Raw genomic sequence first — 11,738 nt, forward strand, 5'->3', positions numbered from 1 at the left:
ACATGGTTTTCCAAGAAGCATCTGAGACCCTGACATCTCACAACACAAGTAGCAGCAGATGTAGAAATCCTAGTAAGCTTGTTTAGAGATTAACATCAACCAGACCAATTGCACATATGAGGAATGAACCTTCAAAATAACTTGATCCTTTGCTGGTAAAGAGAATATGTAATATGAAACAATGCAAGACCGTTCCGCATCATTCTCCCATAAGAGTTCACATCACAGGAAACATTCTTTGAAGTTGCTTTGTTTAGTTCCTACATTCAACTAAAAAATCATTTGTAGAACTCTGTCAGCAGCTGGAAATTATACTAGCACAATGCTGGCACAATATACTAGCACAACACTAGCACATTTTGTTAACTCCTGTTATGGAATATAGGGTCAAAGACCAGCTTATATTATTAAGACAGTTAAAAGATTCAAAGAATGTGCTTTATCTAGATCTGTTTTATCTGCCATCCCAAACAAAATATATATTACTTAAGTGACTCATTGAGCACAAGGACATAATAATCTGCCCTTTAATGGCCCCTCAAAATGACAGTGCCAAATGGCTTTGTGAAGGTCAAGTCTGATTTAAATTGTTGATGAATTAGGAGCTAATTCAGTATGATTGAATATTAATATGAAACAGTGGTACGTACTGCAGTTTAAAGCTTAATGAGCACATTAATGAACAGCCTGAAATGTTTTTCTTTTTACCTCATGTAGATTTTTAAACTATTACTCTATTGATAATTTGTAATGGCATTTTTCTTTTCTTTTTTTCCCCTGAAAAGTTTGTGCAGCTAAGAGAGTTGTTCATTGATTTGTTTCTCAGGCCTATAGCACAGCATGTTTGATGATCTGTCAAACTTGTTGTCATCAAATTGCAAAGACAGTTTTATACAAATAACTAATAAATTTAGAGGGGAAAAAGCAATTAACAACTTATAAATGACACCCACTGAGATAAGCATTCCAATTAGAAATTTCATCATTTCCCCAGTCCATTTTATGTTCAATATTGGGTTTTATTGCCAAATACCTGACAGCCAGATTGGAAACAAGCCACAACTGTCAAAGTATAACAGCTCTGGCTATTTGAATCTGTTACATTGTGATGTTTCTCATGAAAATTTAATGAAGAGAGTGTATTCAAAAAGGTTCTGTGCATAAGGGGGACGAATGGAATTTAATTACCCTTATTAAAAATAAGAAAGGAAAGCTCTTTACATACTCCATCCTATTAGCATGCAAGATAGATTATCTTTGTTGTGCACTTGTGTATCTGAATAAGGGACTCTGGAGTGTTCTTTATGAGCCAAGAAAGAAAGAAAGGTCATACAAATGCATTAGAGTGCTTTCTGCATGGCACAAGTCAAACCTTGTCAGTTATTCCCAAGGTAAAGGATTCACGTCTTATAAATGGTTATTACATTTAGATTTCTTTGGTAAAAGCCTATGGTGAGTGGCCCACTACTACAAGCCTTTGACACTTGCTGCTGATTGGTGGAGATGTTTGCTCTAAAGAAAGATGCAAACTTGCCACAGAATTGTGACTACTGTACCAAAGCAGTATTTATATGCGTTCACGTTGCAAGTGATTAAGTCACCCTAGGGAGACAGAAGTCACTAGGGAATGCAAAGATTTGTTAGGCTTTCAAGAATAGCCTGATGAAATTTTTTCGAAAGGGTCTGAAAGCTATATTGAAAGAACTTGAAAAGATCACACCATTTCTGTGCAAAGAAAGTAATGTAGTTGACATTGGATAATTCCTAGTAAATTATTTTTATCCTTTAAAGAATTACATGTCGATAGCTGCCAAGCAAGACATTTAGTAATAAAGCCTGCATTACACAGTATCTATTGATTCCCCCTTTGTTTTACTGTTCTTTTTGAGGCAAAGTAAGAACAGCTATCTAGCTGTAAAAACATCTATGGAGTCTTTATGGCAGTAAAGAACAACTTAGTTTAATTCAAATAGGTAATTATTTCTAGGACTGCTCGATTTGTCAAATACTGCCTGCCCCTTCCAGTGTTTCTTCCTAGGCCATCAGGCATTTACTAACCTGTGTTTGTCTGCAGTTTCCAGTTGAGGATTATTTACAAAAGAACTCAGGGAAGTTACACATTTCCTCTTCTAACTACCTTCAAAAATCCTTGTTTAAAAAAATTAATTCCTGCATACTGTGATCTTCTCAGTTGAAGGTATTTTCCTCATTGAAATTCATCTCCATACAGAGGGCTAAGGCCAACATGGTCACTGAAGTTCCTCTTAAGTCCTAAAGCAGGGCCATTCTACAGGTTACCTTTAAACCATCATAAAGGTACTTAAAAATCACCCATTAAAGGGTATTAACCCATCATAAGTACCCGCCACACATTTTAAAGAATCAGACTTCTCCAGGCTTTCTGGTCTCACTGAAACTGACAAGGCAGCTCCACACTGAGAGAACAAAGTGCTCAGGAATAGCCAACATGGATTCACCAAGAACAAGGCATGCCTGATCAACCTTATTTTCTTCTATGATAAGGTGCACAGGTTCCGTGGTTGCGGGGAAGAAGTGGAAGTAATATTTCTTGACTTTAGCAAGGCTTTTGACGTGGTCTCTCATGACCTTTTCAATAACAAACTAAGGAAATAGACACTAGATGAAAGTACTGTAAGATGGAAAATGCCTTGTTAGATCATTGTACTCAACAAGTAGTCATCAATGGTTTAATGTCTAGCTGGGAAGAAATATGAAGGGTTGCATAGGGGTCTGTCCTAGTATTATTTAATGTCATTTGGATGATGGGTTTAAGTGCATTTTTAGCAAATTTCTGGATGACACCAAACTGGGTGGAGTGGCAGAAACTCTGATAGGTAGAGCTAGGATTCAGAATGATCTAACTAGACTGGAGAAATGGTCTGCAATCAACTAGTTGATTAAAAAAGGACATGTGAGAAGTCCTGCAATTGAGATGGTATAATTGTATGCATAAATATGGACTGCTGAATGGTTGGGTATGGTGTGGTAGTGCAGAGAAGGGACTAAGGATTATAGTGGTGTCAGCGAATTATGGGTTAGGGGTTTGTTGTTGTTGCAAAAAAAAAAGCCAACAATGTTCTGGATTATATTAATAGTAGTGCCACTTGAAAATCAAGGAAAATGATATGATTCTTCCAGTCTAATCATCAGCTGTGAGACCTCACATGGAGTACTGTGTCCAACTTTGGGCCCAACACTTCAAAAAAGACGTGAACTGTTTGGAAGGAGTCTAGCACAGAGCAACAGAAATGATCAGAGGTTTGGGAGGCAAGACTTATGAGAAAAGGCTGCACAAGTCAGTGTTTTTTTAGTCTGAAGAAGGCAAGACTGGGCACATCTACATGAGACATTTAATGTATTGTTGACGCATTAAATGTTTTGGCATTTACATATACAGGGCAATTAGGCTGGAGTAAACTAATAAACTCCACATCAGGAGAGTACTTGTAAATGCAGATTATAAGATGTTTAATCACCTGTCTTGTAAATACAAGTACTGTCCTGCTAAGGGTTTTTTTTACTCTCCAGCAGTACACGTGTAGATGCTGGAGGAGCTGGCTGGAGCACAAGGGTGTTTCAGTTCGGGGGCTGCCTGCTGCCTAGCTCCACACTGCAGCACCCTCATGTCCCGGTCAGCCTCTCCACAACATGTTGAGCTCAGGGGTAGGAGCCCCTAGCTGGCAGGTTGATGCCCTGAGGGCTGTTTCCCCTGCCAGTCAAGGTTCCTCCACCTTGGCCTAATGTTTTGCGTTCTGGCGCCCATTCAAACTGCATGCCTGGGAGCAATAAACTCCATAGCAATAAACCCTTCATATTTCTTCCCAGCTAGACATTAAACCATTGATGACTACTTATTGAGTACAATGATCTAACAAGGCATTTTCCGTCTTACAGTACTTTCATCTAGTGTCTATTTCCTTAGCTTGTTATTGAAAAGGTCATGAGAGACCATGTCAAAAGCCTTGCTAAAGTCAAGAAATATTACTTCCACTTCTTCCCTGGATCCACAGAAGCTTCATCAGTGGAAATTTAATTTGGAAATTAAGAGGAACTTTCTGACTCTAAGCGTGGTCAGACAGGCACAGGAGCAGGCTACCACTTGGAACATCATCCAATTTTTTTCTACTTGTTGCAGTTATCAAGGTCATTTTGAACCATAATTCTCTTCTCAAAAGTGCCAGCTACTTTCTCCACCCTGGTGTCATCCTCAGATTAGACACGTGTATGCTCCACTGTCTACTCTATTCTCCTAGTAGTTAATGTGTACATGCCATTGAGGCACAGAAAGGAAATATACTGAGTTATTTGCTCAAGGTCAGACACAGGAGTGTGTCTACATGAGATTCTATGTAGCTAAAGCGATGAGCTACATTGCTGTAGCTCATTTCTACGGCAATGTAGTGTCAGTGAGCAGAAACCATGACACTGATGCTAGTGCCCAGCAGCGTTGGAAACAACCCATGCGGCGCCGGGACTGTGCAGTTACCGCACAAGTCATTTAGTACTTGCTTAAGCAAGTAACAACTGTGCAGCCCAGCACATGTGTGGACATGCTCAGAATGTCTATGATGGAACAGGTAGTTTAACCTGGTTGTCTCCTATCCCAGGATAATGCTTAAATTAGTAGATCATCCTTCTTTTAGGTGCTCATACTACATTTGTTACATGAGAAAGCATTTTTTTCACTTTTATTTCAACATTATAAAACAAAGACCTGCAAGAAGAGCCATCAGTATGATCATGTACTGCCATTAATGTTTAAAAAGCATACCCAGTATATAATGGCCAGATTCTCAGCTATGCCTAATTAATGTGTCATGTAATTGAAGTAAAGTGGTTTATAAACTGCCTTTTATAGTCCCTCATTTTTACACTGACAGCCACTGGCATAGTACATTGGGAGTTCCTGTGGACTGTGCTGGCTTCAGTGGTCCCATGGAGCCACTGTATCATTGGTTCTCCAACCATTCATACCTTTGCTTACCTCAACTGACACATCTGTGCAAAGCAGTTCATGCTGTGGATTTGACTCTGTCAGTTCTATCTATGAGATTTTTTTATATAAATAATGGAAATCATTTTATAAAATAAGACAATGTGTTTCCTTTTCAGAGGATCAAATTCCTCGAGGTTTTCCTACCATTGACATGGGTCCACAATTGAAGGTGGTCGAACGTACCCGTACAGCCACAATGTTATGTGCAGCCAGCGGCAATCCTGATCCTGAAATAACTTGGTTCAAAGATTTCTTACCTGTGGACACAAGCAATAACAATGGACGCATCAAACAGTTACGATCAGGTAGGGTCTTGTTACTGTTTCCACTAACGCCTGGAGTTGTTCTCTCTCACCTTTTATTTTATTTTTTTTAATTTATAGGTAATAATTTCTCTTCCTCTTATCTTTTCTGTGTTACTGAGTGTGTTATCCATGTCTGTAATGTTGTCATAACCTTCTCCAGAGTCTGTCTCTCTGTGTTTTGCAGCTTCTGTTTACTCCGCATTGCTCACTGCTGTGACTGTATTTTTTATAATTTTTTCTTTACTGCTTTTCAGCAGTATTTGATGGATCCATTTTCTCCTCTTTCTTTCTTTTTTCATTTTAATTTTTTTTAACAAATTTATTTCAACATTGGACTTCATTCAGAACTTGCAAGGAGTGCCAATGGTTATATTCATCAAAATCAAATCTTTCATATTAGACACTAAAAATATTCAATAAAAATGTGTTTTGTGTTGTCTTTTCCACATTTGAACCCACCAAAGATTAGCCAGTTTGGACACATCTTCTTTCTGCTCACTAATACATAAAACACAGTACTTTTTCCAGGTGTAAATGTTCCTTTAAAGGAAGTGGGAGGAAAAAAGTCCTTGGGTAGCCTATGCAAGGAGGGCTTTTTTCTGGTTGAGTATTTTTCCAACACATTTAGCCACAGTAGTGTGCGCCAACGCTAAAGCTTTCTGAATCCTACATTGTCTGGATCTACAGAAGCCTGCATTTGGTGTAGACTCCAGCTTTCGCTGCTCTCTCTCTTTGCCCGTTGCACTTTCCTAATAGTCCTTTCACCCTTCTCTCCCTCTCCCAGTTTATTCTTTTGTTCTCTTTAGATTTTAAAAAAGTTTAAAAAGGTAACTCTAAATTCATTAAGTTCTAAAGCTTATCCCTGAATAACATAAAGGGGATATAATAAGGCTTTTGCCTTGGCAATTGTAGTTATATTACTGTAGAATCTAAGTTGTTTAATCACCTGTCTTCCCCGAGTTCTCAGCTTTTGACCTGTCCTGTGATGTTAAATCGTCTTGTTAACTGACTCTTTGCTTGTTGTCAGCAGAACTGTGTAAATTAACCTTCTGTTAATGTAAATTAATTAATTTTTCACATGTGCCGTAGATTATTTAGTATATAAAGCTTTAACTGAAAACTGTGCCAAATTATAAGGAATATAATAATATTTTTATGCTGTCTTTCTTCTCTCCGTATTTAAATCTCCAGAATCTATTGGTAAGTGCTTAGTTCTGAAGCGCACTTCACCCCCACTAATTTCCATATCAGAATATTATTATTATTATATTATTATTATTAAAATGCATGGCATGCATTTTACCGTCAGTGTAGTCACCAGAACTCTGTAGTGGCGCACATACACACACTTCCACGGAAACGTTATTGTAGCAATCATAGCAACACTTATCTAGAAGAAATAATACACAAGTATCACATAGATGTAGTGCAGTAATGCCATAATCCAACCTAAACTACTGTATTTGTTTCCAGATAGCCTTCAGTGTATCCTCTCTCTCTTTTTATATATATATATATATATATATATATACACACACACACACACATATATATATATAGAAAAATTATATATAAACACTTAAATAAAATATCCAATATTTTCCTAAACTATGTAATAAATACATTCTTGTGAAGTTTTTCATTAAGAATTTGAGGCATATGGGATATATATCTAACCCTATAATCAAGCACCTAAGAACTCAGATGCTATTCTGAGAACGGCAGTGCTGCCATTTGTGGCTTTGCCCTTTGTGGTACAGTGCAACTTGCTTTTATAACCTAATAATACTATCTAATATATTCCTGTTTTAACAGTATAGTAATTCAAGTTTCTTTTAAGACCTTATTTAATTCTGTAAATCTAATTTGATTCTTCTTCCAAAGCCCTAGCCTCCTTCTTCTCGTACTAATGCTTCTTCTTTCTAATCTTATTTGCATTCATATTATCCACCCAGGTGGTACACCAATAAGAGGTAAGAGTGCTGAACTAACGTTCACAGAATGATCTTACTCATTCTTTCTGTCCTTTCATCCCTCTCATCTTTGTCCTGTTTTTTTTTTTTTTTAAAAAAAAAAAACACACACACAGAAATGTCCATCACCTTTTTTTTTTCCTTTGTCCTGTTTGGTTATGATCAGTGATTCTCATGTTGTGGCCTTTCTTTCCACCCTTTACCCACCTTCTCCTTCCCTTTTTTGTTTGTTCATTTTAAAAAAAAGATAATTTGTGATATGCTTCAAAGAAAGCATATCCAGGTCTTTTGGCCATAGCCCAGTCACAGCGTACCATTTGTCCCTCTTTTTTTTCTTCTACTTTTTTTCTTTTTTGGTTTTTTTCTTCTTCTTCTACTTCTTCTTCTTCTTCTTCTTCTACTTCTTTTTTTTTTCCTTTTTTTTGTCCAACTGGAGCAAAAAAAAAAGATCATTTTTTTCTTCCTTAGCTGTTCTTGTCCTGGACCAAAGCCAAGATGGTCTGGAGAACAGTTGCAGACATGCAGAAGACAACATGGAATATCTTCTTTTTGTCTTTCTTTCACAAAGGGGTTTTGTTGTTCTTCAATTCTTTTTTCTTTTAACTTCATAAAATTGAAAATTATTCCCCCCCCCCCCCCGCAAAATTACAGCAGTGCTTTTTTTCCCTTATTGGTTTTTGTTTTATTTTTTTTTCTTGGATTTACCTCCTCTCTGGATTTTTGGATCTTCTAATCTTCAGGCTTTGGAAATGAAAGGTTGATGACTCATTATTCTTGGTGGTATGTGGTATTGCTCGTTTTTGATACTTTGACAGAAATGTTCGCTGCTTTTATAATTCTTGTTTTGTATTTTTCTTGGGTTTTGTGACACCACACTGCTAATCCCACTTGTGGATTTTGATGGGTGTCTTAGGGGGGGGCCCTCCAGTGGTCCTCAGCAGTGGTTGGTTGGTTCTTCCTTGTTGGCATAGACCATGCTTTTGAATTTTTTGTCTTCTAATTCAACTGCTCTTTGTTTTTCAGCAAACGTACTAAAAGATTGTAAGTTGTGGCAAACTGTCTTTGTTTTCTTACCAATCTGCATGTCTTAAAGGGAGTTTTGTTTCTTTAAGAGAATATTTTGATGATTATAAATTACTAATGCAGTTTCTTTTTTTTCACTCCAAGCAGCCTTTTTGTTCTTGCTGCACATTTTTGGCTTTCTTCAGCAGAAGACTTTCTTGAAACCTGTCCTGCTTTTTTAAGAGAACCACCTTTTGTGCTACTTTTGTTACAAAAACCAAACAAAAAAAATTTAAAAAAAACAACAAAAATACAGTGACCCAACAACTTAATCTCTTTTGTTTTATTTAAAAGCCATACTTCCTTGAAGCAGTCTCACCCATCTTCATTTTAATGGTCTAGGAAAAAAAAGTATTGTTTAGACAGGATTTTTGTTGCCAAATGCATATTGTTTTCCTCTGCTAGCACTGATGATGTGAAAAAAATAATCTCTGTTTTTTTCATCGCATCATTTCTGTCTGTGCACCTTAGCAAGAAAATGAACCGACGTTGAGTGGACCTTCGCATACAGGCTTTTCATATTGTTAAGCGGTATATTATTACACATTTTTTTTAAAAAAAACCTTCTCTGACCGTTTCTTTGGCAATGTATTTTATATTCATACAGGTGCCCTACAAATCGAATTGAGTGAAGAGTCTGACCAAGGCAAATATGAGTGTGTTGCAACCAACAGTGCGGGTACACGCTATTCTGCCCCTGCCAATCTATATGTCAGAGGTAGGAACGACATAACCCTGGCATCCAGTCTTCATTCAGGCTCAGGGGGTGTTAACATATTCTCAGGATCTATGTAGTTACCACATTAATAAACAAAATGTCATGGTAAAAGTAACAGTAATGAAAAAATGTTTTGAAAGCTTAGAGGAAAGGGATTTTAGAAGCACTCTTGAATCCAAGCCTATCCTGAGTTAAGGTTTGTAAGTATATTTACATTTTACATATTAACTTCTATTTTCCTGCATTGATTTAGATCTGTGCTTTGCATTTTCTCTTTCATTTTCTTTTTGTATCTCTTCTGTTTTCTTGTAAAACTCCTGAGATGATTGCTTGGTGTGCTACTAATCAGCTCTGAGTGTAACTCCGAGGTACTAAGGTGTATGTCTAAATGACCTCTACTGCTGAATTACAAAGGGAAAACTTCTAACTTTAAAATAATATATGCAAAGCACAAATTGTATTTTTTCTATTTCTTCTTTATATATATGTATATATATATTAATGAAAGCCTTATTGGAGAAGTGTAATTCCTGCCATTGCTATAATGAACTGGCTGTACTTTAAAAAGAAATTACTGTCTATATGACAGCTTTAAATTATGCAGATATATTTTCAGTTGCATGTAAAGTAATATAAATGATATTTTTAATATATGAAAGTGTGTTTTTATTTCAGTAAAGTGTTTTCTCCTTTTGGCAATATTTCCAACAGCTGTTTCATGTAGCTTTGTGTTACAATATAAAAGCTATATAAATCATTATCTATATACATATATATATATACACGTGTGTGTGTATGCCTACAAACTAATTGGAGGGGAGGGGGAAATAGATATGAAAGCTCAAACAGCTTTATGCTTCTTACGATAGCGTGGGTGATCCTACCAAAAAATATCTAGCTTGATTTTGAAATTTTTGGTAGAAGTAAATTTTTCAATCAGCCTTTTATGTTTTGTTTTGATTTAGTTATTTGTCTGAAAAAAAGGGTTCATGGTTATGACATCCTTAGAGAGAGATTTGAACCTTTTCTTTTTCCAAAATACTGACTTTTCTGTACTGCATGAGGCATGTGTACCTTTTTTATCCAAAGGAAAATTTCAAAATGATGCTAGCTATTGTTTCTAATACCGTTATAGCTGCAAGAAATTGCTAACTTTTCAAGCTGAGGTAGGAAGGTTTAATTAGATCAAGTAAAGATGTTCAAGTAGCAGTTGAAAGCCTTGATATGGCCTTTTTACTCTCTCTGTGTTTCCCTTGTTTTTCTCCTTTCCTCATTTCATTGTGTTCTGCATCAAACCCCCTACATCCCTCAGAGCTGCGAGAAGGTTGGTGTGTTTTTTACTTTTTACCCACCTTACAAATCTATTAATTAAACCAATAACAAAGAATACAAATGAAATGAATGTAGCTGCATTGTGGCCTTTTTTTTTTAAGTTAATGTTATGTTTAAGCAGAGAATTGCCCTGGTCATGGCTTTTGATGTGTGCTGGTATATCTAACTATTGTGCATGATGATAGAGAATGAACCTGGATGCATGGCAACCTGTAACTTTTAACACTAAGGTCTGGTAAACTTGGTCAGTGTTCCTGCTTTTTTCTTCCCCTTTAATTTCTTATTTCTATTGATGCCTGCTGTTCAAGGAATGATTTCCTGCAATTGCTTCTCTAAGCAGTCCAAGCATGAAGACTAAACTCTCCTTTGTTTACAAGGATTCTGTTTGATACTACAAATTCCTCATTGTCTGCCGCTTGCTTTATGTGGCCTCTCTGACTTGGCTGCTGAAGGCATGTTTTGCTCTTTGCTTGTTCCCTCTATGCCTGTCATTCACTCACGAGGCCATCACAGTCGGTTCTTTTTGAATCAATAGGAGATCACTAAAATATAACTAAATCCTGAAGAAAGGTTCCAAACTAATACACTGTTTATTTTGTTACTCACTCATAGTCTTTTTTTGTTTTTGCTGAATTAAAACTAATGTCTTAATGATTAGCTTCTGATCCATCAACCTAAATAAATACAGTGCAGAGTACTTTGTCCAATGAAAGGCCTAAATACAAACCTACCTCTCTCAGTCACCTTTCCTTTTGCTACCTCCCACACATACGCGTACACACACTGAGAATATTTGAAGCAGGAACACTGATCTATTATTGCCTGGTAATTTTCTCGGTGTTGTGTTTGCTTAAATATTAATGCGATGTCCTGCTATGTGTTTTAGATCCGCTGCCCCTCATATTGAATATAGAAAATCTCTAATATAATTAATCCTCTTAGCTTATTTTGCTTTCCCTTAATTGTGAATGTAGTGAAACCCTGAATGTTAAATGTTCTGCTGTTTCCCCAGTGGCCCTCCCTATAACAAGTTGCTTATAACAATCTGAGTTTAATCTCGTCCTCCCTCTAACTCTATCTTCCTTTAAATCCCTATTTTTGTCAGCCTCCCCTGCCCCCATTTTTTTTATGTTTTCTTCTCTCGCCCAATCTGTTTTCTTTTTTCAACTTTAGTGATTTTGTTTATTTCTGTAATATTTTGACTCTCCAACATCTTCCTGAGCATGATTTTCTCTGGATTCTATTTTTGCTTGCCTGCATGACCAAATCCAGTACTCATACTGGCTTTGCCTTGTTTCTTTTCCTGTGACTATATATATATATATATATAT

The 11,738-nt window shown here is 36.6% G+C and overlaps 1 protein-coding gene across 13 annotated transcripts in view; it reads left to right on the forward strand.

The window, feature by feature from the left end:
• Positions 1 to 11,738, forward strand: part of PTPRD (protein tyrosine phosphatase, receptor type D) — a 692,784-nt gene that overhangs the window by 479,484 nt on the left and 201,562 nt on the right. For 6 of the 13 annotated variants that reach the window (XM_019554836.1, XM_019554838.1, XM_019554837.1 and 3 more), the window contains exons 5-6: positions 5,134 to 5,322; positions 8,965 to 9,075. In XM_019554836.1, the coding sequence (XP_019410381.1) occupies positions 5,134 to 5,322; positions 8,965 to 9,075 (300 nt within the window). Of the gene's footprint in view, positions 1 to 5,133; positions 5,323 to 6,513; positions 6,523 to 7,277; positions 7,296 to 8,964; positions 9,076 to 10,387; positions 10,400 to 11,738 lie in introns of all 13 variants that reach the window. The other 7 variants (XM_019554833.1, XM_019554842.1, XM_019554841.1 and 4 more) reach the window with 2 other exon arrangements.

Source organism: Crocodylus porosus, unplaced genomic scaffold (genome assembly GCF_001723895.1).
Source record: "Crocodylus porosus isolate Cpor-Errol unplaced genomic scaffold, CroPor_comp1, whole genome shotgun sequence".
In the NCBI taxonomy this organism is placed as follows: Eukaryota; Metazoa; Chordata; order Crocodylia; family Crocodylidae; genus Crocodylus; species Crocodylus porosus.